Genomic DNA, 26,509 nt, shown 5'->3' with positions numbered 1-26,509 from the left:
CATTTTGGTGACTTGTTTGTGTTTAAAGCGCCTAAACACACCTGATGTGTGTGTCCAGCTCTCAGTCTGAACTTCACACATAGTTCTTGATGGCGTAGCTGCTCCGTGTGGGAGTCTTGGCTAGTGTGTACCCACTGGAGGGGAACCTGGCCCTCTGTGGTGGACAGCTTGTGCACAGTATGGCTCCCCCGCAGAACAGCAGCCCAGATGTCACAAAGCCTATGTATATGGCCGCTCCGAGCTCTCTCTTCAGCACCTCGGGGACTCGGGGGTTGTGGAAATCGCTGATGATGGTGTTGGCCGTCCAGGAAACGGCGACTATGGTCGTGAGGGCCGCCAGGCAGAAGATGGCCCCGGAGCTCAGCACCACCCTGGCCTTGATCCGCGGGTGGCTCAGGCAGTTGGTGCAGCGAGCTCCCAGCAGGAAGATGAGGAACGCCAGACATCCCAAGACCAGGCTGATGCAAATAAGGCCGCGCGCCGCCTGGAGGTCGGGCGACAGGTCCAGCAGGGCGTCGTAGAGCTTACACTGCATCTGACCCGTGTACTCGCTGACGCAGGTCATCCACAAACCCTCCCAGAACACCTGCATGACCACCAGGTGAGTGCCGATGAATGCCGTCACCTTCCACATGGGCAGAGCGCAGATCAGGATGGTCCCAGCGACGCCCGCCATGGACAGGCTGATGCCCAGCTCCTGCAGAGCCATGGACGGACCGGGCGCCTTGGGAGACACAGAGGGTTGACAAGAGCAGACGTTATAGTTGATTTATTCACATCCTGACACGTTGCTGGAGGTGATCAGTTAATAGGGCTCCGGATAACATTCAGATGTTGATTTTCAGTTCAGTTCAGGTGACACCAAGAGATGGTGTAAACTGAAGTAACATAAGGATTAGTGAAAAAAGATCCAAACAGACAAACAGAAAGATCATTAGTGGCTGATACAAAGATATAAGATACATGATAACAGCAACCACAGAGGGGTTTTTAGTAAAGCTGAAGTTGTTTCTCATCAATGACATCATTTAAAAAACATTCAGGGATTTTGTAGTCATGGAGGAAGAGAGCCACTAGATAGCAGTATGTCTCTACAGATAAGAACACTGATAAGGTGTGTTTCGCTCTGCGATGACGGGAGGAAACAGATTTACGAATCAGGGGGAAATGAGTCATCTCCTGTTTATAAATAGCTTTGTTTATTCAAGAATCAGATCTGGTGTTTTTGACTAATGAATTAGTATCAGCTTTTTAAAATTTGATTATTTAGGTGATGTTTGAGGCCATTTTAATTGTTAAAAGTGCTTTAAAGAATATAAATTTAAAAATCTTTCAGATTAAAAATATTTTTTTCGATAAATATGTAGACTGTTGGAGTAATTGGTGTGTTTATGATGATATTTTCTTTTATTTAAGAAAAGGTGTACATGTATTGTAAGGGCATCTTCATGTTTTTCATAGTAATGTTGCTGCTGTGCTGAAAATTAAGAGTACTTCAGTAATAAAAGGTGGAAAAGTAGGAATAAAGACAGAACTGATAAGGTGTAAAACATTAAAGTGACGTAGCATCTTGCAACATAATTCACTTTCACATGAGATTGATCTGAAGACCTTATTGATACTAACATCTAACTTTAATCCTTCGTCACTGTGGGTTAAAATGGGACAGAGAAAGCAGGAAGTGGAGAAATATGTGCCAGAATCTGTGTGTGTCAGACTTCACTGACGTAATTTGAACCTGCATTCTTTGTGATCTGCAGACAGATAACAGAAGAAAACAAAACATCAGGCTGGAGGAGCTGTGAACAGACGATGTTTCAACTTAAACGCAAAACCAAACTGAAAACATTTTTTAAAATTTGAGATTCTGGAGGGAAAATGAACATTAACAGTTTTAACTTTTGTGACACATTTATGTCCACTTAAATAGCTGTTTTAAATTATTTATTTCCTCCAAAGCAGTGTTAAGAACTGAACTCTGACAGGCGAAACTCTAAAGAGCAGATCATGCTTGACCACACATTTTAACCAACAGGATTCTGAGTCCCTGAGTCACCGGTTTTGTTTTCCTGCATAGCGATCTCTGGTAAGTACCCGACAAACAGGTTCTCTTGGTGTTTGGTTTAAATAACCAATGGTGCATTTAAAAAATAAAATAAAAAAAGTATATAAACACTTCAACAGAGAGAAACACATTGTAGGTAAGCTCATTTATTGTGGAAAAAAAAAGAAATCGCACATATCAAATAACAAAAAGCTACATAGTGCAATAAAAAGAAAAAAATTCAACTGAAACCAGCCGCTTTCCCACAAATACAAAACAAAGAGTTTCTATAATTTAAACGGTTATCCCCACATATTACCAAGAGTAAAGCATTCTCAGACAGGGAGCTTCATTCAGAGTACAAATCCAAAGTGCAGATTTCCTTCATTTTCGGTTGTTTGTGTGCAAGTCCTTTTTCTTGATGCATCACAGTAGCTCATAAACACCAAACTTCTTTTATATCTTGAAGACAAAGACAGACAGTCATCAACCAGAGCTAAACGAGTCCCTTTAGAAAACTCAAATGTAGGTTTTTGTCGGTGTCGCAGATCGGAATGAATCCACTCGGCTGTTTTCTTTGTTTATGAGATACTTCACAGAAGGGGCATAATCTTCCTTCGGGGGGCAGCTGGCGCATAGAAGAGCCCCTCCCAGGACCAGCAGTCCCCCGGCTCCCCAGCCGATGTAAAGAGATGCCCCCAGCTCTCTTTTCTGGGCATCTACGACCACAGGGTTGTAGAAGTTCCTGATAATAATGCTGGCAGTCCAGGAAACGGGGATGAGGCAGAGGAATCCACTGATGATCAATATCACCCCTGCTGCCACTGAAGCCCTCGCCTTGGCCCTCGCGTCTGGAATGAAGTTGGTGCACTTTCCACCAGCGAAGGCGATTAGGATCCCTGCGATGCCTGTGATAATGGAAACCACCACCAGAGCACGGGCCCCCTGGAGGTCTGTGCTCAAGGCCAGCATGGAGTCGTACACCTTGCACTGCATCTGGCCCGTACTCTGAACCACGCAGCTCATCCAGATGCCCTCCCATATGGTCTGCGATGTCACTATGTTGTTGCCAATGAAGGCCGTGACCCGCCACGTGGGTGTAGCGCAGACGATGAGCACCCCAATCCAGCCAAAAATGGCCAGGGCACAGCCGGCCATCTGCATCCCCATGGAAGCCATCGTCTCCTCTCCCCGGCAGTCTCTGAGAGAATATTAAGAGCTCCTCAGGTGTGAATGTGCAGCTGAAGTGGAATGGGAGGTGTGCAAGCCAAGCTATTGAGAATACATGAGAAGTCCTGAATACCTGCCTTGCAGGATTCTTTGTGTGTGAGAACAATAAAGGTTTCAATTGTTCTTCTGGCTGGATGAGGCCTGTGTAACCCGAGGTGTTGCTGGTGCTCTGAACAAGGAAAGATGTGACAGATAATATGCTAACAAACTACAAATGTTGGCAGTTTCTCTGCAGTTTCAAATGAGGGTGGAGAGTGTTTGACAGAAAGCGCTACCGTATCATCCACATGATGCTTTAACAAAAACAAGGATGCAGATCTGCAGTGAGTGTAAATCAGTCTGTCCTGCAGTTTGCTGTAAACTCAATACAAACAGTTATTTGTTTCTGTTTGTAGACATACGTGCAGACCATTAAGCACGATTAGAAAATAATTTGAAATAAATCACTGCTTGATGTGAATTAAAACCTACTGGTGACCTGACATCAGAAGCAGATTGAAGACTGCATTTTATCATTTGAAGAACATGACCAGAGTGCGACCGGTTCACTCTCAACCCAGTACAGAGTCACTACTACATGCTTGTATTACCTGCAGGATTTACGACTGTAGCGTTCTCCTCTCTGGTGCCCCCAAGAGGATTATATCTGCACATCACTGTTGACTGAGACCAGAACTGAAGGAGAAGCCCAGTTTAACAGATTTTGAAGTCTCTGCACTAGTTACCGTTCTGTTTTAGAACAAAATTTAGAATCCTTTTGTTGGTCCTACCTATTCGTTGGATTTGTGTTTATCCTGTGAACTCTGTAGAATCCTCAGGTCTTATTAAATCTGGCTTTTGATTTGATTTGATTTGATGTTTTTTTTTTTTTTTATTTGACTTGATTTGCTTGATTGATTATTTATTCATCATTACAATTTTAAAAACAGATTTCATTCATTCATTTCTTCCTTTCTTAATTTATACACTTTAATCAGTTGCATCTTAATTATTGTCTTATTTTGCGTTTCTAAACTCTAACTTATATTTTAATCCATTTTATTTGTCTTTCACCAGTTCAGTTTTTTTATTATTGTCTTTTTGGGCTTTTCTGAATTTTTCCCCTTCATTCTTTCTGTTCTGTAAAGCGCTGTGTGTTAGATTTCATTTGGAGGAAAAGCACTATTTAACTAAAGTCTGCTTGATTGATTAATCAATGAATATTTTAAATATCAACTTTACAACTAAAAAGAGACTCATAACCTGAAAATGCTGTTGTTCTCTGCAAACTTTTCCAAGAGTTGTGGCTCCTCAGTTTTTTTCTCTCATTAATACGTCTTTGGGTGCTGACATTTGTTTATATGCGTCTTACCTGCCTGTAAGTCAGTTTATACAGACTGAAAGTAGAAAAAATCTTTCTCAGTTTTATAGGTTTATTTACTGAAACCCACTTTTTATTTATTGCTTGGTTACTGGAAGACGACAGCATTCTGAAATTGTTCAATCGTCATTGTTTTCCTCTGGCACACAATCATTCATCTCTAACTGGTTTAGGCAGATTCACTCTCAAGTGGCAGAGGTCAGCTCAGGAATGTGATACCAGGTAAAAATGTACAAACAGAGCAGGGTGCGTTCACAACTGTGACACACCCTGCTGCGCTATGCTGACATCACGTTTGTGATGATTTGGAGCATGACAGACGTGTAGAGATCACTGACTGAAAGTCAAACAGTGGAACTACTTGGAAAAAAAAAAAGTTCCAGATTAGGTTAACAGATGCATTGTGTTTAACTTCCCCCTTGAACAACATACAGAAGCACGTTCTGATCTGATGCTCTACTGGACATTCAGTATTGTTCGTCTGTGCCGTCCAAAACATTACAAGTTGTTAAAAAAAGTTCCACAGTATGATGTTGCAGTGCTGTGGTTAGGTTTTGGTTGGGTTTTGGCACAAACATAACTTAGGTTTCAGGAAAGAAAGACATACTTGAAGCTAGGGGATCTTCCTCATGGTGGTTATAAGACAAACACTGGGATAAGATTCAAGAGAGGCAGTTTAAAAGAAGCCAGTGTTGACTGTGGTGTAGAAATGGGAAATAATAAAAATGTCCAACGTTACCATCACTAATGAGCGAAATAACTCTTTTTGGGGACACAGTTTGTTTGGTTTAGTTCACATAAAACATTAGTTGGAAATAACTTGTTCAGTGACACTTCCTGTTTGCAGAAAAAAGATTGGAAACACTTTCTAATATGTCAAAAAAAATTAGCATTTATTTAGACGAACTATTAAGTATCACCAATACATCACGTGTATAAAACAGCAATTGTTATTCACTTATACGCTTGACAAAGTCGTACTGAAAGCCTTTTACAATGTCTCCCATTCATACACACATTTACACATCAGTGGACTGCCATTGGGGCCAACTCTGGGTTCATTGTCTTGCCCAGAGACACTTTAGCCACAGCTGCCCTCATGTTAGTTAACGCTGTAAATCTACCAGCTCTTACATAGTCAGGCAATGAGTTCAGATGGCTGAGAACTTTGTTTGAAATTATTTGAAAGTGGGAAAATACTCCCACCCCTGTTCTGACTGCAGCATATTGAAAGTCACTGCACATCCAGGTTATACTACATGTGGTGTATTTTCTTTAGAGGCGTATATGTAAAGTTTATGCTAAACAGCAACCCAGACTCTAAATGGTGGTTACAGTTGACACAAGAGAAAGTATGAGAAGAACTAATCTGTGACGAGAAGCGAGCATGAGTGTACGATTCCTGTAAGGGACTCGTTCCCGTGATTAACGTCACGTCAAACATCGTATCATTAGCAGTCACCTGGCTTCCTCCTGAGCCCACTGGAGGACTTTGTCACGTGAACACAAATACGCATGTCCTGCAGGACGTTTGCTAAAATGATTAAGTTTTCTTAAGCTGCAATTTGCTCATTTATGCTGTATCATATTCTGTGTGACTTTGCTGTCGGGTTCACTGGATTTTAGATGAAATGACTGTTGTTAACATGTTGAGTTTCAGCTTTAAAGGATTGTGAGAGTGTTGACAACATTATGAAACAGTGCATGACTCATGACCCTTTTAATACCATTGCAATGTAGTCGTTTTAAGTAATTTGCGTCAAAAATCATTCCACGCACTGTGATTCTGTATGAATATAAACAGCCCCAATATCTGCGGATGAGGCTAGGATAAATGGAACAAAACAAGGCTCTAATCTTGTCCTCTTTACAATTGCTTCACATATTGCTTCAGAGGTCACACAGCTAGCTGTTGTCCAAAAAACTATTTTAAAAAAACATATCTGTGAGCCACGTTATTGCCAAGTAGCAAGGTTCCTCACTGTGCTTATTCTTAAAATCTCATATACACAGTCCCACAGTGTTACTAATACACAGTATATGGCCATTTATGTATTTAAACACAATCAAAGCCTTATTTAAATGCTGCTTCTGTATATGTATGGTTGTCCTAGATACTAACACATAAACAGTTCCATCAAACAGCTTTGGCAGTCCTCATTGTAAAACCGGCTGAACGGGTTTGAAGCCTGCACAAAGAGCTTAAACAAACTACTGGATGTTTTTGAATGCAGCTTGTTATTTGACTGCCTTCTGCTCAGCTGCACTACTTTTAATGTTTCGCTTTTTGTGTTTATCATAAACCTATTCACACACATGACCCTTGTGCTACAGGAATCTTGTTTTGCAAACATCTTTGACCCTTGTGTTAAGTTAAGTTGGTCTCAGCTGCCAACTTGAGGCTGGAAGTGTGACACCAACAGATCCACATGTTTTTTTTGAGAGTAGCAATTCACCTCTGGGTGATCTAAAAAGACACTTGGACAAAAGAATATCATTAAGTCAATGTTTTATTACAAATCAATAAACAAAGCAGTCATTTGATAATGCTATTCAACAGCGATATTTATAAAGATATTTGTACACATAAATTCACAATATACCAGTGGTATTGTACACATTTCCCTCTCCTGGGACCATTTACATTCTTGTAGCACAGCTTTGATTTGCCACCAGACATTCAGAGAATAATAAGGTTTGATACAAGCTCGATATAAAATAGCTCTCATCCAGTCCAGTGATTGAGGCAGATTTTCTTTCCACATCTTTGCACTGTGTTTCTTCTTCCTTCAAAAACACACTCTCTCACTTCCATCAAAGGATTCTGAATTTCTCAAAAGAAAATCTGATCTCACTGAGTGTCACTGTGGCAAAGAAAGTGAGGCAACTCGTGGTGCTATCAATCGCTCAAGAAAATAATTTACAGTCTCTCTCGGTAGGATGGAGCTCTCAGACGTAGGCTCGGCTGGTAGCCGTGGACCTGGCACCGGAGTACTTGACTGGATACTCTGGGCTGTCTTTGGGTGGACAAGAGCTGCAGAGGAGGGCTCCACCCAGGATGAGAAGTGCAGCTGTGCCCCAGCCAATGTAGAGAGCGGCGCCCAGCTCTCTCCGCTGGGCGTTGGTCAGGATGGGGTTGTAGAAATCCCTGATGATGGTGTTGGCAGACCAGCACACGGGGATGAGAACAAGAACACCGGCGCAGATGAAGATAATCCCAGCAGCGATGGCCACTCTGGATTTGGCGCGTGCGTCCTCCACGAAGTTGGTGCACTTTCCCCCGGCGATGCCCAGGATGACCCCGAAAACAGCGACGATGATGGCGATGACCACGAGAGCTCTGGCGGCCTGAAGGTCCTGAGGCAGAGCCAGCAGAGAATCATAGATCTTGCATTGCATCTGACCTGTGCTCTGCGTCACGCAGTTCATCCACAAGCCTTCCCAGATGACCTGCGCCGTCACAATGTTGGCTCCGATGAAGGCCGTGACCTTCCACATCGGCAGGGCGCACACAATGATGGACCCCAGGAAGCCGATGACGGCCAGGACAAAGCCCAGCATCTGTCGTCCCAGTGACACCATGATGAAGTTCGAGTTAGTCGGAGTTGGTCGTAGCAGAGGATGTTGAAGCTTTCAGAGGCAGGTCAGCTTTGGTTGAAAAGTCGAATCAAGACAACGGTTATAAAGATGTCTTGTTCGAAGGAGGAGTCAAAACCTCCTTTTCTCTGACCTGAAACCAGTGCGCGGGCTGATTTACCTGCCTGACCAGATTCTTGACATTATTTGTATGCAGACGAGACGTAGTTTCGATGAGATGAACATCCAACCTCTCTATGTAAATGAAGACCGTTAAGACGGCCCCATTCTTCATTTAAACAATGCTCTGCCAGTGGCCAGATGTTGATTGGCCAGGCGACGGGGAAATTAGAATCCAGTCACTGGTTTCAGGTTTGAAAAAAAACACACACATGATTGAGAGTTTCACCGGATGTCAAATTGCAGTGTCCATGTATGGTCCGTTTTCCTGGTGCTCTTGTTAAATCATTCACATATGTTCATCAAACTATTGTTGGAATAATATCAAGGTTTTTCCACTCATTTTTAATGCTGCAGTGGAGCAAATCCCTCCAGAAACTCTCTTTTAGAGATTTAAGTACGCTCCTCATGGTTTATAAAAATAATGAACATAATTAAATATATAGATGAAAATCGATTTGTTATAGTTTTTAAAAATATGTATTTTTAAAAATGCCCTTTTTTTATTTTCAGCCAGTCACATACACATATTCACGTAAGCAGAAGGGCTCTGATTTTGTTAACTGCTGCATTTTTCACAACATTGATGTAACACAAGGACCCCACAAACAGACAGGTGAATACATTACAAACATTTTTATTGAAATTTTTGTCAGCAATCTCAAAAATAAAGTGGCTTTAATAGAAAACAAACATGTCACAAATCATCACTATTTACATAATATGCTCGGTACGACAAGGAAATAAATATATTGACAGTGACTCTCAGTGAACACAGCTATGATGGCACAATATACCTCTCATGTCAGTGCTTCACACGCGACAGAGTTTTCTATTTGAACTAAAAACAAAAAATCATCCACAACAGAAAGCAGTTTAAGGAAGATTCAGAATAATCAGTGAATTATCTTTTACAATGCATTGGAATACATACCATCTTACAGACATACAGTGTGTGTTTTGGTGCAGTTTTGCTTTCTAATGGCAACTCAAGTTCGTGAAGTAATCACGGCAGAAATTTCACTCTGTCCCTTCAGTTTTAAAGGTACTGTCTAGCAGAATAAGTAGTCGGTGCAGCATATGGTTTACTGGGTACGTATGTCCCTGTGGCTGTGTAGGGCTGGCTTGATGGAGGAGCATACACAGGGGCGTATGTTGCCGGGCCTGTGTATGGGTACCCCGGTGCCGGTGGGTATCCTGGATATCCATACACGGGTCTTTGAGGAGGGCAGGAAGTGGTTAGGATGATGCCACCGATCAGAAGAAGTGCAGCAGAGGCCCAGCCGATGTAGATGGAAGCTCCGATCTCCCTCCTCTGCGTCTCGATGGTCAAGGGGTTCGTGAAGTCTGTGATGGTGACCGCCGCGGACCAGCAGACGGGGATCAGTATCAGGACGGCGGCGACGATGATGAGGCAGCCTGCGATGATCACCACCTTGGCCTTTGATGAATCTTTCTTCAAGCAGCCTGTACACTTAGCTCCAATGAATGTGATTATAAAGCCGACGAAGCCGAAGACAAGGGAGATGATGACCAGCGCCCTTGCAGACTGCAGGTCAGGGGTCAGCCTCAGCACGGATTCATTCAGCCTGCACTGCATCTGCCCGGTGCTCTGCATCACACAGTTCATCCACAGGCCATCCCATATGATCTGGCCTGTCACGATGTTGGCTCCGATGAAGGAGGTCACTCTCCACATGGGGACACCGCAGGTCACCGACACCCCAACGAGGCCTATGAAGCTTATGACCTGGCCTGCCACTTCCTTGCCAATCCTCCCCATGGTGAAGAGGCTTCGTCCGCGGCAGGAGAGAGAAGTTCCTCAGGTCTGGTTCGCTGTCGGAGTGACTCGGCTCTCTCGCCTGTTGTTTGCCTGAGAATGTGAAGGAGGAGGGCTGTCCTGTTGTCAGGTGAGTTTCTCAAGTCAGACAAGATTCCTCTTCTTGGGGCTAGAGGAGTGGCACTTGTTTTCAAACAATGCTTCACTTTAGTTCTTGAAAAACCCCACTTTCGTATGCAGATTTTTTTTTTTTACAGTACCGACGGGGTAACTGGAAGTAGTTAAAGCCTCTTATCACCTTCAAGCATCCTGTAACTAACTCAGACTGTAAAAAATGGAAATGATCAAATTAAATCAATTGTTTTTTTGTTTTCTTTTTACAATCTACTTGGCTTGTATTTTGAATGTGACATTTGAAATGTGACTGTCATATTACACGCACACACACCAATGAACAAACACAATAAAGCAACTGAGATCATCCTTGTCATTATCATGTTACTTTATTGAAGTGTAAATGTGCAGATGTTGAGATTATGCAAGTCTCTGTTGTCAAAAATATAAAATTGAAGAGATGCTTCTAAGATTTTTATGTTAATCACAATCACAGTGAGACACATGTTCAGGAACAGCAAGCCACTCTTTATTCCTTCCTCATGTTTTAAAATAAAATCATCAAAACAAAGAAATCTTACATATTGTTTCTGTCTGCCTTACTTGCGCATCTAAACTCTGTTCAGTAATTGAACTATGTCTGCCAGTCAAGAAGCAGAAAGCCAAAATCCTGATGCACAAACTAAACATGGATAAGACGCACAAGATATATTGGTCCTTCCTGTAGCTGGAATTCCATCAGTCAGTTGTATGACTGATGCTGAATGTATTAGTTTATGACAATCTACACACAGCCAAGATCAGAACACAAGATGTGGCCCAGTTCAAATAAGTAGCCCCAAGCCTTATTTGTTTCAGAACTGATAGCATTCACCTTAATGGAATGACACAAAATAAAACTGGCACTGCCACTTTCCATTGAAAACATATAGCCCATGACTGATACCTTCGTTTGGTATAAACAAGCCGATGACACACACCTTATTCAGTCATGTGATGCTGCACCGACGGCCATTTTCACACCACTTGTTCCCATCTAGTTAGTCTGTCATTGCTTGACCTATATCCACAGCGCTGTGGAAAATACTTGCTAGTAGAACACACTGTACTCTTACAATCACTGTTTTATATTATTATAGCCTAATTCAAGTTTTTTTTTTTAATGCACAGATGGTTAAACATTTTCATTTAGGTACCTAAAATCTGGGACATGCTGTGTTCTGCTCAGCATTTAACTGGGTCAAAGTCAAGGTACACTGACATGGAAAACTATGCTATGTTTATTTTGACACAAGAAACAATTCTATTCAATGTCTATGTGCACGCATCCTATTTCCTATGAAAGCTAGAAAGCAATGGCAAGTTTGACATAATGTGATTATGTTACCTGCATTGTAGTGTATAATCGTCTCCTCACATTACTTTGTGATAAGAGTTTTATTACCTCTTATCCTTTTTTTAAATCTCCATAGTAGAGGTTTAAATGTGCTTTGATTTTCACAGAAGTAAACAGCCATCATCCAGGAAGAATAGAGTTTATTTACAGTGATAGACCATTAGAAGTTACACAAGCAAACACATAATGCAGAGTAAAAGGGATTCAGAAACGTGAAAATGACAGGACAACAGATTAAAAATACATTATTAATACACTAATACATTACTATACATCTCAGGCAATATGCTTTATGAAGAATGAGCAATTAAACATGCCCCCTTTTGGTATAAGGGCAGATGTGAGGTTACACATAAATTAGCTTTTTTTTCTGTCCTTATTTGCTGATCTGTTATCATCTGAATAATAATCAAGGTAATCACGTTCTTGCAAAAATCCTTAGAAAATATAAATAATCACACTGATTGCTAATAATCACAATACTTATTTCTCAAACCAGCAACATTGTAACATGAATTAAACGTTTCAAATGTTTCTTTCATTGAAACTTCTCTTTGGTGAAACTCAGACACATCATGAGCAAAAATAAGCAGTTACTGCCATGGCTGAGTATGTCCAGCTAGGAACTGCAGCGTCCTTCAAAACTTCTGTTCAATATTATAACTTGCCATGGTGCAGTGTTTGAGAAGAAATAAAGAAGAAATGTATGCTCAGTGAGCAGGCGTAGATAAAGGTGGGGACTTGAAAATCTGTATATTTTTTAAGACCGCAGCAGTATAGTTACTTGGTTTTGACAGGTTTAATCAATAACCATAAAAATAGGTTCCCATTATGACTAAGCATATGAAGAGAATCACAGCGGTACCATTTATGAAGGCTTCATTTCATCTTGGTGTGAGAATGAGTCAGCCTACACAATCCACGGATCCTGCTGGGACAACTAAATGGAATGCAGCCATTGGTCGCGCTGTTCTCTCCTATGCCACAAAAAAATGTCTGCTGCAGGAAAGGTCAATTTGACAAATGCACAGCCCGCAATCAAACCTCAACATTCAACGTGTGGCAAGTTTACACTACGTGCCACATTTACATTGTCTGTAAAAAAAAATATCTACAATATATTTAAACTTGAGAGCAATGGATCATCTTCTACTGTTGCATTTCCTGTGACCTTCAGAGTCCATGTTGGGATGGAAAAACCATCTTACACATATTCTCTTGAGGTGGAGGCCGACTTCACAGGAGTGAATTTGGGTATGTAGTGGGGATGTTCATGTTTTGGAGGGCAGTTCCAGCACAGCAGTCCCCCTCCCATCAGCAGCAGCGCACAAGCTGCCCAGCCAACATACAGCGCTGCTCCTAGCTCGTATCTCTGGACGTTAACCGACAGCGGGTTGTAGAAGCTGGTGATGATGCTGTTTGCAGACCAGGAGACCGGAATGAGACAGAGCAGCCCTGAGACAATGAACAAAACCCCAGCCAGGATGCAAGCCTTTGCCTTGGATCGCTCGTCCTCGATGCAGTTTGTGCATTTCCCGCCAGCAATGGACACAATAACTCCAAAGATTCCAATCAGGATGGAGATGACGATCATAGCGCGAGCAGCCTGCAGGTCCTGTGGCATGGCGAGGACGGAGTCGTACACTTTGCACTGCATCTGGCCTGTGCTCTGCACCACGCAGTTCATCCATATACCCTGCCAGATGTTCTGAGCCGTGATGATGTTGGCTCCAATGAAAGCACTGACCTTCCACATGGGTAAGACGCACACCACGATGACCAACAGCCAGCCAACCACAGCCATCGATATACCAATGATCTGAATCCCCTGAGAAACCATCCTGTCGGCTTTATTCCTTGCGCGTAAGAATGCAAAAAGAAAACAGGTGGAATGCCGTGAGCTTGTATTTATAGGCTGTTGTGTGGGAAGATTCGACACACACATGAGGGTATGTGATACCACGGCCCTCGGCTGCAATTGGCTAGAAGAAGTTTACACACAAACACCAGAGACCCTGTGACCTTTAGGAGTGCTGAGCTGACTGAAATCCAGAGCTTCAAGGTCAGATAAAAACCAAAAAACACTTCCTTTCCATCAGCTTTTCATTCTATAACTGACAAAGATTTGAAAGAATTTTGCTGCAAACACACAACTAAAGGAAAACCGTCCATAAAAAGGTTGTTTCTACAGTCACATCTTTGTAAATCTACACATTCACAGTAATATGGCACACAAGTAACTAAACTACTCCTCAATTCATATCCAACTTGTTTAAAAGTAAAATTGGTTAAAACATCAGTAATAAAGATTCAGGCGTCAGGTCTGAACAAGAAAATAATAAATTTTAAAAAAAGACATGATCTTAATTAAAAAGTTGCTTTTTATGTATGGAATTTGAATAAGCAAGTTTAGAACAATCAATTTCAATAAAATGACTGTTGAGTAATGTGTTTATATTTTTACATGAGCATGTGTGTGAGAGAAACTACAGGATGTGTTATTTTTTTTTACAGCAAGGGGCAGTGTTGGGCAGGTGATGACTCTGGCAACAAGCACTTCACTAAAGAATCTCAATACAGACATTTAGAAGTGCCAGTTCTGCAGTAAATAGGACTAATTATCTTTATTTATTTATTGTTTTGTTCATGTGCAACTTCTTGGTTTGAGCATATTGGAGAATAATTTCCTTTAAAAACATTTTTACATGCATCTCATAAGTTCGGAAAAGGGCTGTACATTTATTACAATGTGCAGTTTTTTCTTTCTTTTTAAAATGAGATTAAATGAATAAAAACTAGTTGCTAGTGTGCATATAGCCTCAGCTAATCTTTTTAGTAAGTCTTTTGTCTGCTTATACCCTAAAAACATTTTTAAGATAAGATAAGATAAGATAAGATAAGATATGCCTTTATTTATCTCACAGTGGAGAAATTAAAAAGAGATTTTTCAAGGCTGAAAAGTGAATTAGGTGCATTTTTGTTGATTTATTAAGTTATTTATGTTGAAGTTTTGTATTCCCTTTACAAAATATTTTGCGTTTTTGTGATACATAATTTTAAATGTATGGGTTGAGCATTGTTTTTTATTCTTATTACTCTTTTTGAAGATTGAACAGATTTAATAACGTGATAAAAGCCATAAAGAACACACTAAACATGATGCTTTAGTGTTGGTAAAAAAAACACAAACTTTATTTACAGTTTTGACAGTGATGAGTAACACACATGTTAATAGAAATAATACGTGAAAAGGTACAAATGGATGAAATTAAAGGAAAATGAATCAAACACACACAGTTCAGAGTAACATGATGAAAGTTGTTCCAATATTCATGCTCTCTTTTTCACTTAATCCAGCATTTTGTAAGTCAGTCCACAGGTTTTTTTGGGTGTGGTTCACTTTGTCTTTGCACTGATTACACAAATCAAGAAGTGCTGGAACTTAACATAAATGCATCAAACTAAACTCTAAGCACAATAAAGCAACGGTGAAATTTAAATGGTGTAGCAATATGAATCAGTTTCATGGACCACGAAGCATTTGCGTCAAGTCTTTTTTTTTTTTTGTAAGTCTCTCATTTCTTTTTTCTTTCCTCAGACGTAGTCCTTGGGTGCAGATGAACGGGCAGCTGAGTACTTGGCAGAGTAGTTATCCTTGGGAGGGCAGTTGGCACAGAGCAGTCCACCGCCCAGGATGAGGAGGGCTGAGGCCCCCCAGCCGATGAAGAGTGCAGCTCCCAGCTCCCTCTTCTGAGATCCCACGAGCGTTGGGTTGTAGAAGTCCCTGATGATGGTGTTTGCTGTCCAGCACACGGGGATAAGGCACATGACACCAGAAATGATGAAGATCACACCAGCTGCCACACAGACTTTGGCTTTAGCGCTGTCGTCTTCCACACAGTTGGTGCACTTGCCACCTGCGATGGCCAGGAGGATGCCAACGATACCAATCAGGATAGAGATGATGATGAGGGCGCGGGCAGCCTGGAGATCCCGGGAAAGGGCCAGCATGGAGTCATAAACCTTGCACTGCATCTGGCCTGTGCTCTGGACCACGCAGCTCATCCAGATGCCTTCCCACGTAGTTTGCGCCGTGACAATGTTCTGGCCGATGAAGGCTGTCACTTTCCACTGGGGTAGGGCACAGACAACGATGGTCCCAATCCAGCCGATAATGCACAGGGCAATGCCCAACATCTGAAAGCCAGCTGACACCATGTCTCCTCAGAAAGTTTCTTGCAGTTGTCCAAAAAGAAAATGTCCAAAAAAATTGTCTCTTTAGGAGGTTATGCTTGAGAGATCCCCAAATGCAAATGTTTGGGAAAGTTTGGAGCAGGCCTTTTATACACTTAACTCAGGAGGGGTTTGACAGACGTGTACTGTGTCACAAAGACCCATGACGTGTTCAATGCTCTCACCCCCACCCCCACTCCCAGTCCCAGGCATGTGTCATCATGTCAGTTTTTGTCTCATTCAGGTAATCATGTGACTCACATTTGCTGAGCTTAGTGCAGAAGACTAAAAAATACCTTCAGCCACGCCCTTAAAATAATGGTGTTGGCCATTAGGGAGCTTTTTTTTTTTTTTTTTGGTTCTGTTAGTGTTTTATTGTGTGATGTGGTAACAATGGCTGAAACTACACGTGTGATGTAAGATTAGAACCACACATGCTTCCAGTAGGAACTATGAGAAACAACTCTGTTTCCATCCCCGGTAAATACAACACATTTACTCAACCACAGTTATATCTACAATACAATGGAAAATCAGGTTCTGCATTCTCTCTTGGTGTTTTCTATTAACCTCTGACCTGGGTTTTATTTTTTAGCTGCAGGCATTTTGAGGAAGAAAGTAGAGCACAGGAGTATGCATGTCAACAGGTGCACAGTCTGCAGACTGAATATCGGATATTTAAAGAAAACTAACATGTCAGAATTTCTATTTAAGTGCATAAAACGCAATTCTAAAACACTTAGTAGACAGAATTTAATAACATTCAGAGGTCAAATGTGTAAATAACTAGATTAGTTTAACTCAAATTGGCTTCTCCTGCACATATTTAGTAAATCCTAATAACCCATAAAGTCACAAACAGAAATCCAGAGCCTTGTTGAATTTTTACCTCCTTAAATACGTACAATTCTTAAACAAACTATAGAATGCATATTTGTGGGTAAATACTGAGACCATTCTGGTAAATTCAATCCCAAAACACACTGCCCTGTTTGCTTACACTCACATCAAGCACATATTCAAAGTATTGTTTTAACAGGCCTTCTTGCACTGTAGTGTAACAGAGTCGCACTGGCAAGAACATGACAATGAACGTATAAACACAGACCTCACCAAAATGATTATTGTTTTCAGCACAAACAAATCTTTTGAGTTGGCATGAACAGAGACGATTTACAGTACACGATAAAAAAATGAGATGGAGCCTGACCTTGCAATGATGGAAGTCCTTGCAGGATGAAAGTTTGGGAACTTCTCCTTTGGTTTGTCTTGGGAGAGAATGTGGAGTCCAGGTCCAACTTGAATTATCGATAGTTTTCCACCGCAGCGAGAATACATCAGGAGGGAGATGTTGGGGAAACGGGAAACACCATGCCAAGTGATTCCAGTTGACAGACTGTTGCATAAAAAAAAAAAAAAAAAGAGGGGATAGTGAGAGGGGGCAAAGGCAGGCAGAGAGGGAATCAGATTGTTTCAGAAATGAATGGAGGCAGTGTTTAAGAGCCAGAACTGCCGTTAGGACTATAATACCTCTATTTTATCCAAGGTAGGATCATTAAAGGTACTTGAGCCTGGCTACGGAGATTGGGTTCCGCACACAGGGAGGCAGGAAGGAATTTCCACAATTAAGACGCTGAGGAGAGATGGTTTCAGGCCGAGATCAGGCCTCATGTGCAGGTACTTCTAGGCCTCTGAGGGGCTCCAGCTGCCTGTCTGATGTTTTTGTAAAACTCACGTACAGTCATCAAGGTAGATACACACATGCAATGAGTTGTGTACATTTTAAAAATCAGACTGGGAACAAAATATGTGACACAGTTTGTGTTTTAATACACACTTTCAAAGTTTTAGATTGCTCAGTTACATTCCAGAGTAATCAACTGTGCCATAACGAAAAGCTCAGGTTTCCGCACTCAGGCGGCTTTGCAAAAGGGAGCAGTAGAAATTCTGAAGCAACGGGTAAGAGGCTTGAGGAGTGGTGAGAAAATGCCTGAGGGAGATGAAGTGACATGTGTCAGCAGGTAGTCCAAGGCAAGCCCAGACTTCATGGTAACGGTTGGCGTTGGCTTTCAGTCAGATGTCCAACCCTTCTGTCAAACTGGCTGGGCCACGCAGTGCAGACTCAGGTGAGGAGGGCTCAGGTGTCTTCATTTAGTGATTTAGCTCTACTCACAGTTCATATCATTTCCCATCATTAAATGTGCATACACAAAATCAACAGATTTGTTTTTGATGCTTCAATGTTGGTAGAAAATAGGAAGACATTGCCAGTCTTTATTTTCTAGCAGAAATAAAGATCAAATGACAACTTTACCATCCAGTTTAATATATACCATTTAGATTGTAGTAAGGACGGCAATCATGCTGTGCAACATTTCATTAATGTATTATTATTATTATTTAATGTGAAATAGAAGGAGATTAACGTTCAGCTCTTTAAACAGAAACATTGTGTGATGTAATGAAAACTGTCCATAGTTACGTTGTTTTGGGTTTTTCAGGAAGTAAGAAAAAAAAAAAAAGTAGTAGTTTCGTGTATCAGAGGGGAAGGTATGTGTGTGTGTCTGTGTGTGTGTGTGATGTCATCACTGTGAGCCCTGAGGCCATTGTGCAGGTACAGTCACAGTTTCAGTGGGTAATTTAAGCACGGTAAATATCTCTGGGTGATCTTCAGTGACTCATGCGTGTTCGGGCATGACACCTTATCACATGACACCAACAGGTGCCTGAAGCTTTCAACAGTCTGCTGAAGATTTCAAAGTTCTGTTTGATCTGAAAAAATGTAGCATCAAGAGTTTAAATTGTGTTTACATATTAAAAAAAAGTGTCAGGTTTTGTTCATTTGTGTTCTCAGGACACAACAGTCCAATTACAAGCATTCATTCTTCTGTTGTTTTGCAGAAGTTGCGTAGCTGTAATAAGGGGCTATGAGCCACAAACAAAGCTGCTGTGCAAGTCAGGGGGGGAGTGTGGCTTTGTATTTTGTCCTGGGGAACTTTTAGTTCAGTTTGTGTGCACCGTTACACGCAGGGATTAGAGTTTTTTGGCTTTAAACAAAACACAGGAAACACTATTGCTTCCTCATTTGTTCATTAAATGTTTCACTTCCTAATACATGTTGTTTTCTTTGTCATCCTTCACTAGGCTCACACATGGAATCATATTGACTTTAACAACTTAAATAAATGAGACAAAATAAATGTTTGAGTTACATGTAAACAGAATTGGTCGCAAATAATATTCTAATAGCAGTTGGGATTAAGAAAAGCTTAGTGTGAGGAGACAACAACCTGCAGTGTATCTTAGGAACTGGTTCGACTGGCTCCCACTCCCACAACAGGTGAATGTTTTGCAAGGTGCTCTGCGTGTGGCTGCATGCACGTTTCAAGGAAGCGGTCTAGTCAAGTTGCTGCACCTGCTGTAAATCTGGTGAACTCCTTAAATAATCACCACGTCTGATGTGGATAAAAAACATCACGGTATAGCCTGCTATTTAGAGACAGAGCTCTTTGGAGACCTACTGTTTAACTAGGCAGACAAATGATTAACTTTTATGTACGAGGTAATAGAAGATGCATGACTCTTAAATACAGGGTGATCTTCAGTGGACTGAAACTGTGCCGATATGTATATTTCAAATAAAGTTTTTCATAAATGTCAGTTTTATATGCAATTTGAATGTATTAAAAAAAGTTGCTCATCATAAAAACATGCAAAAGTTATCTAAAGTTACATTAATTTGTGCAAATGCAGCAATTCAACACACTGTACCTACATTTTGATACCAACAAACCTTTTACTGTAAGTGCAGAGTGCCTCACAAAAAATCCACCATAAACAATACAAGCTAGATGAAGGTCTAGATAACGACCATGAGAGCTAATAATACAGTTTAGTCTTGCAGCCACAAAGAGGCGAGGAAAACTGGTAAAACAGGTATTAAAAATGAATCAGTTACTTCTCATACAATTGAGTAATCTTGGTGATATCGTTTGACCTTAAGCAAAAAGCAGCGTTGCTCTGCATTCTGTTGCTGCACAACACTTGTTATGCAGGTACTATGTTTGTATTGTGTGCTTCATAATGATGAGGGATGTACGGTAACAAAAGGGAGAAGTTTACTCTCACTGCTGCCAAACTCAAAATGTGTTGCTGGTTTGGGCCTCGGCTCTGCATTGATTGTTTAACATTTGTGTCAGTTACGGGAGGGCAACTGCGTTCTTGGTTTTTTTGTATTTGCGTGTGACATATTGTATAACACCAGGATGTTGTGGGAAATAAATGCTCAGTCAGCCATTACAGTAAGAGCACGCCTCGTGATACTCTGACTCCAAATCCAACTGGTTTCCATGTTGCGTTAGCCAGTCACTTTAGTGGATGTAATTCAAGTTGGATCTAGTCTTTTCTGACTTTCTCAGGTAATCCACAGAGTTGCAATGTGGTCCAAGCGCTGGCTGTTAGTGATTACATGTTTTTTCTTGGAGGTGGCGACTCCTTAATTAGGAGCACTGGACTGCTGCCAGTTACAAATCAAAAGTATTGATGATTTCGCAGCTCATGGGTTGAGTTCTTAAGAAATAGTTGAGGGATAAATAACATTTGGAAATACTAAAGAGGGCGGCCATGTTTTTCAATAATTGCTGCTAATATAATGTTATTATTAATAATCTTTATCTTGATTTACAGAATGCTTTCCAATCCCAAATTGCGTCACATGGAAACAAGTTACAATCAACAAGCCATAACCTCATTAGGTAAAGACTATTCATATAATCAAGTCAAGTTTGTTGTCATTTTGAGATGAAAGATGAGAGAGCGTTTCTTTAGGATTCAATAACTTAAAGCAATTTGAATAAAGACATGTTTGCATATCTATTTCAGCAGTTCAGCATTCTGACAGCTTGTGGAATGAAGCTGTTGATCAGTCTGGAGGTTCTTCCTTTAATGCTCCGGAAACATTTTCCTGATGGCAGCAGTTCAAACAGTTTATGGAGAGGGTGTGAGGAGTCCCTGACAGTGTTCAGTGTCCTACTCCTGCAGCAGCTCTGGAGAAGTTCTTGGACAGAGGTGAGGGAAACTCTGATGACCCTCTCAGCTTATCTTATTCTCCTTATGTAACGGAATGAGAAGAAACAAAGCCTACAAAAAAAGGTATTAAAATGAGGAAGTTAAGGACTCTGGTTATGCTGTTATTTGTTTGAAGAGGAGATTTAAAAGATGTTAAAACATGAGCCAACCTGATTTTTGTATGTGTGTGAGAGAGAGATATTAATTTTTTTTTTGTATCTGAGTACATTTTTCAGAACAAATGAGGCCGATACAACCAAAATCCTAATGCAGGGCGTTTCCTTCCAGCCAGTCCAGACTAACATAAGCAACACAGCAAGGCCACAATGTAAAAGTGGCGCCCCCTGCCTGTTAAAGCATGTACTAACATGTGCAATGCATGTTAACGGTTACTGTCTCTTCAAGCAGTTATGATAAATCTCCCGGGTGTTTCCTGGAGTCTGATCATGTTTCTAACCTCCCTCTACGAGCACATGGTTAAACCCTCTCAGCATCTTTTAGTGATCAACAGTATTTCTCAAACTGAACTGCAGGAGTTCACAGCTTGTTGCACTTTGTTTTTTATGATCCATCAGTTTGGGTGTTCCATTGTACACATGGTGAAAATATGAAAACTTTAGGAGTGGAAGTTGAATTACCAGAAATGTCACTCAAACACAAGGTTCCTTTTATTACAAATGCACAATATCACAAAAATGCAACAACTCCGTTTCCAGTAAAAATGATCCAGATAGTCGAGCTCCGGTCAGGTGTGTGTCTGTGGCTGTGTGGGAGGATCTGTGTTGGGAGGAATGAACCACAAGATAACAGAGATGCTCATTCTGACCGCTGACCCCAGGTGACCTCTGTTAATTAGAGGAAAGACTTTAATGACTCAGAGCTCACTTGTTAGCCAGCCTGATCCATCAGATAAAGAAGTATTCTAAAAGCTATTTCCACCTGTTTGCGTAATCTTTGATCGACTTAGGTTTAATCACAACAAAAGGGAGACGTTGATTCTGATAAGGACAGAACAGCTGTGATTAAATAAATTTGTGAATGCAAAAAACAGAGACAACACTGCATATACGTGGGCCTTACTGCACCTTACTTTTTTCCCTATTTTAGACATATTAATAATCAGAATTTTCCTTGACATGCAAGATCACTGATACTCACTCAAACTGACTTGAAAAAATGTGCTCTCTGTGCTTCGAGGTTCTCAAAAATCATTGGATACAAAGGGGGTATTTACTGAGAGGATTAGTTACATACGACCTACCATTAAGTCCCAGGTATGTATTTAAGGTTTAACGTCTGCCATCGTGTGCTCAGTGGAGATTCAAAAATGATCTACTCGTGCCATAGACTGATCATCAGACTCATGTTTTCTGTATTTTTTTTTTTTTTGACTATATAACAATGTTTCTCTTAATTAAGAAAATTCTAGAAAAAACAAAGTTCAACAAGTCTGCTGATGAGGCCTGTTGCTGTTTTTCCTGAGTACTTTTTTTCCTCCCAGAAGGGATTATGTGGCTGACCAACAACACACAAGGCCTGTCATTGTTGCTCTTTTTTCCTTGCATGGAGATCTCATCCAGTGGATGATTCAGCACTTTTCTTCAAGGTTGCCACATGTTACAGATACACAGATACACAGTATTTCTCTAATCAAGAAAAGATTTTAAAGGAATACTGGTACACAAGCATCTTAGTATAATCAGAACTGAGCAGACAAAATGATGATAAAAAAGAATTTCATGTGCGTAAATGTGGTATGGATTTAAGATTGCGCTCTCCCTCGGATACCACAATTATTTAACACTTTACTATCATCTAAGACTCTGCAAGTTCAAGAACAAACTGTTTCCAAGGAGGACATTGGTTTTTGGTCATGTGACACCACTTCTATTTGGATGCAGCTTTATACAAAACTTTCATGAAGCCCCATATGGACGTGGAGTTTGAAAGTAAACATGATGCCACCTTAAGCTGACTCCACCTTCAGTCGTCTAAGCTGTATAAAGAAGGTAGAATCTTTTTCTCCCTCTCTTTTTCTCTCTCACTAAAAGTCTTACGCTGGCCTTTGAGTCGCAGAGATCTGATATCGCCTTCATCTCAGGAGGGTTGAGCCTACGAACACAGAGGGCCTTCTATCCCACAGAGCCCTGCGAGAGAGTTTTGTTCAGCTCCTTCTTCATCCCCAGCTCCAATTATGTACTCTGCAGGCTTGGAGATCCTTGGGATCATCCTGGCCGTGGCTGGCTGGCTGGGGGTGATGGTGGCCTGCGGCCTGCCCATGTGGAGGGTGGCTGCCTACATCGGTCAGAACATTGTCATCTCACAGGTGATCTGGGAAGGCTTGTGGATGAACTGTTCGGTGCAGAGCACAGGCCAGATGCACTGCAAGGTGCACGACTCCATGCTGGGATTGCCGATAGATCTGCAGGCAGCGCGTGCCTTGGTCATCGTCTCCATGGTGCTGTGCATTATGGCCATCGGTCTGTCAGTGGCTGGTGCCAAGTGCACCAACTGCAGCCGGGATGTGAGCAGTAAACCACGCCTCGTCGTGGCTGCAGGGGTAACCTTCATGGTGGCTGGACTGCTGATGCTGGTGGCTGTGTCCTGGACAGCCCACGCCATTGTAATGGGCTTCTACGACCCAATGCTGGAGGAGACGGCGAAAAGGGAATTTGGTAATGCTCTGTACTTTGGTTGGGCTGCCTCCTGCCTGCTCATTCTAGGGGGAGCCCTGCTCTGCTGCTCCTGCCCCACCAGATCAGCTGCAGCGGGTGGTGGCTCTGCGCCTTCCCGGGTGGACTACTCAGCTGTCAAAACCATGTCAGTCAATGGATACACCAGAAGAGACTATGTATGAACATGTGGGAACAAATGAAGATTTGATGAGCAGCCTTAATAAACCTGTGGTCAGTAGATGGATGTTGAGCGGAAACTTGAACAATCACTATGAATGACTGATGCATGTTTCATATTTGTTTGTTTTTTCATGACCCTGTTGTCTTTGTTGATATGCATTTTTTTTGTTTGTTTCTTGTCAAACTTAACACATTTTACCTGTCGATTTTTCCGTTTTTCTTAAAATGCAGAAGGCAAATTGTGTCTAATCTTCAGGAATCCACACTATGTTAATGCAGGTAATTTCTGATTAAGGCAAGTTTTTACAAGTAAATAAAGGAACAAAACTGTTTTGAGATTCAAGTGTTCTTCAGTTTGTTGCTTTGCACTTATCATGCAAGTTCTTTGGTATGCAGAGCAGGGTGCACACGCCAGCTGTAGAGTCCAGTAGCGTCTGACCAATTAGAGCAGTGCTGCTGCTGCTGCTGCATGCCAAAATTAGGTATTTTATTTCAATGTAAATGGAGGAAAGAAACAATGGGAGGCTTGTTTCTGAAGAGCACCTTATGCTTCCCTTCCATTGTAGCCTGTCCTCCATTTGCAAAGTGAAACTGAGTCAGAGATAAAAGTCTCCATCTGCAGAGGGGATGTGACCTGTACTGTAATAGAGTCCCAACTGAACAACAAAGACCCTATTGATCAGCTGGTTTGAGACAGTTTACCTTCCTGCTCAGGTGGGATTCACTGGAGTAAAACTGCATTTAAATGCAGAGTGTCTTTACCATTTTGAAGTATGAATAAGAATATTTTTTAAAAAGCAGATATTACAGATAAAATTGATTTGTTGTAGAAAGTTGATGTCACTTTTTTGAAAAAGTCTGTACTACTCATCAGCAAAAATAAAAATGCACAAGGATAAAAAATACAGGTTGAAAACATTGCTTACATTCTTAACTTTGGGTTGAGCAGTGATGTTAATGATCGAAAGAACAGGCTGCTAAATATACTGGGCACTCCCTTTGAGTGGCCACAGACAAAGCATTCAGATTGTGTTGCTGTTGTGCAGTCATGTGTTCATGGGAAAAGCAACACTCCAATCAAAGGTGAAAACAAACGTATCAGGACAAACCAACAGCTCCCATTTTAAGAGCTGCAAACACAATATTGTTTGCTGAACATTTACATTTACTGCATATGTAGTGAATGTGTTAGTCTAAGCACGGCACCTCGTAGCAAAGAGTGTGATTACTTCAATAACAAATCAGACATTTTTGAAATAATGCAGGTTTTTGCACAAGCATAAAATTTATTCCACGTTTAAAGAAGTCATGCTTTTTACTACAGTCACGGCATGCTGTTGCAATCCATCTGTTATCAGTCTCAAGGAGCTGATTTACAAATTGACAAAGATGCTGTGCAGATGCAGTGCAGTTATTCCCAGGTGAATATGTTGCACATTCCTGCTCACTGTAGATATTTTTCATTGCTTTTTAATTACTTCTAATCCCTTGGATTTGCTACACTTGCTGTTCGTTCAACTTTGAACACTTGCTTCTTATTTGTTCGTATTGTCTCTTATCTACTGACTTGGGACACTTGTTTGTTGTAATTATTCTATCCTTTTTTTTTTTTAACAATTAGGTACACGTAAAATTCGTTTTGTGTCAGGAATATTTGGCAATAAAATAAATCTTGATTCTGATTAAAGTGAGTGGACAAATCCTAAGTGCTCAGAGTGTGTGTTAGGAGTTTTTTTCTCAGCAGCACGTGCAAGAGTTAAAGCTGGAACCCCTGATGCAACAAGCTTCAGAAAAATGAGACTGATAAGACCACCACCCCCCACCCATGTGCACATGCACACAGACAATTGTATCAGCTTCCAACACAGTGGCCCATTCTCTGTTTGCATGACTTTTTCTTGAAATCATCTCTAGAGACATGTGTATGTCCAGAGAAGAATACTTTTAATAAGTGAAAGAGTCACGTATGCGTCTCGCAATATATGTTTACAAGGGTTTTGTGTTGTTTGCATTGCAGTTCCCACATGTGGTCTCACTTCCTAACTTCCCAGGGCAACCAGTGAGACAAATTAGTCAACTAAGCCGACTAGGAGATGTTGTTTTTAGCAGTTACAGCGGCATAAATCTCAACACCATTATGTTTTGTCATTGTGTGGTTTCTAAATTCAATAATTTTCAAGCTAAAATAACATTATTGTCATTGATACCCTGTTGATGCGAGCTACCAGCATTTAAGAATACTTAAAATTTCTCCCCAAACTAAAAAAATATATCACTTTCTATCTTCAGCTGATTAACGCTGATGTTTACAGTAAATCAGGGTGGATTACCAATTTCTGTGGAAGGATACAGAAGCTCTCACGTAATCAGAGTACTCCCACTGGTTTCCACAGAACTATTCCGGCTCCTTTTCACCAGCCAGCGCTATCCATACAAATAAGGTATAATCAAAGAAAAATATGGTTCACAACTTCTCAACGCAAAGTGATGAAGTATTCTTGTCAAGACTGAATTCTGAATTCTAAACATCTGCCTCATCTGTCTAGACGACTATAATGGGACACCTGCAGCAGTTGATTTTGTGCCTTCCACTTTCAGTCATTCATCCACTGCTCTTCACCACTGCTGTTATCCTTTAACTATTTCAGAACTGAGAGATACTGGCCCCGTGTTT

At 41.1% G+C, this 26,509-nt stretch overlaps 7 protein-coding genes across 7 annotated transcripts; 1 reads left to right on the top strand and 6 right to left on the bottom strand.

The window, feature by feature from the left end:
- Window positions 1–73: 73 nt before the first annotated feature.
- Window positions 74–709, bottom strand: cldnj (claudin j). Its single transcript, XM_008302980.1, has one exon. The coding sequence runs from the start codon at window positions 707–709 to the stop codon at window positions 74–76; it is 636 nt and encodes a 211-aa protein (XP_008301202.1).
- A 1,486-nt stretch (window positions 710–2,195) lies between these two features.
- On the bottom strand, window positions 2,196–3,303 carry LOC103373159 (claudin-4-like). The gene has a single exon (XM_008302978.1). It carries the CDS (start codon window positions 3,221–3,223, stop codon window positions 2,564–2,566), a length of 660 nt encoding a protein of 219 aa, XP_008301200.1. The 5' UTR covers window positions 3,224–3,303; the 3' UTR covers window positions 2,196–2,563.
- A 3,823-nt stretch (window positions 3,304–7,126) lies between these two features.
- Window positions 7,127–8,284, bottom strand: cldne (claudin e). Its single transcript, XM_008302977.1, has one exon. The coding sequence runs from the start codon at window positions 8,214–8,216 to the stop codon at window positions 7,584–7,586; it is 633 nt and encodes a 210-aa protein (XP_008301199.1). The 5' UTR covers window positions 8,217–8,284; the 3' UTR covers window positions 7,127–7,583.
- Window positions 8,285–9,011: 727 nt separating this feature from the next.
- On the bottom strand, window positions 9,012–10,263 carry cldnf (claudin f). Its single transcript, XM_008302976.1, has one exon. It carries the CDS (start codon window positions 10,171–10,173, stop codon window positions 9,430–9,432), a length of 744 nt encoding a protein of 247 aa, XP_008301198.1. The 5' UTR covers window positions 10,174–10,263; the 3' UTR covers window positions 9,012–9,429.
- A 1,540-nt stretch (window positions 10,264–11,803) lies between these two features.
- On the bottom strand, window positions 11,804–13,560 carry LOC103373155 (claudin-4-like). Its single transcript, XM_008302975.1, has one exon. It carries the CDS (start codon window positions 13,518–13,520, stop codon window positions 12,885–12,887), a length of 636 nt encoding a protein of 211 aa, XP_008301197.1. The 5' UTR covers window positions 13,521–13,560; the 3' UTR covers window positions 11,804–12,884.
- A 1,283-nt stretch (window positions 13,561–14,843) lies between these two features.
- On the bottom strand, window positions 14,844–15,993 carry cldna (claudin a). Its single transcript, XM_008302971.1, has one exon. It carries the CDS (start codon window positions 15,896–15,898, stop codon window positions 15,275–15,277), a length of 624 nt encoding a protein of 207 aa, XP_008301193.1. The 5' UTR covers window positions 15,899–15,993; the 3' UTR covers window positions 14,844–15,274.
- A 7,181-nt stretch (window positions 15,994–23,174) lies between these two features.
- Window positions 23,175–23,944, top strand: LOC103373152 (claudin-4). Its single transcript, XM_008302972.1, has one exon. It carries the CDS (start codon window positions 23,175–23,177, stop codon window positions 23,835–23,837), a length of 663 nt encoding a protein of 220 aa, XP_008301194.1. The 3' UTR covers window positions 23,838–23,944.
- The last annotated feature ends 2,565 nt before the right edge of the window (window positions 23,945–26,509 follow it).

This window comes from Stegastes partitus, unplaced genomic scaffold, assembly GCF_000690725.1.
Source record: "Stegastes partitus isolate 25-593 unplaced genomic scaffold, Stegastes_partitus-1.0.2 Scaffold1916, whole genome shotgun sequence".
Lineage (NCBI taxonomy): Eukaryota > Metazoa > Chordata > Actinopteri > Pomacentridae > Stegastes > Stegastes partitus.
This window is presented reverse-complemented; position numbering and strand designations above follow the sequence as displayed.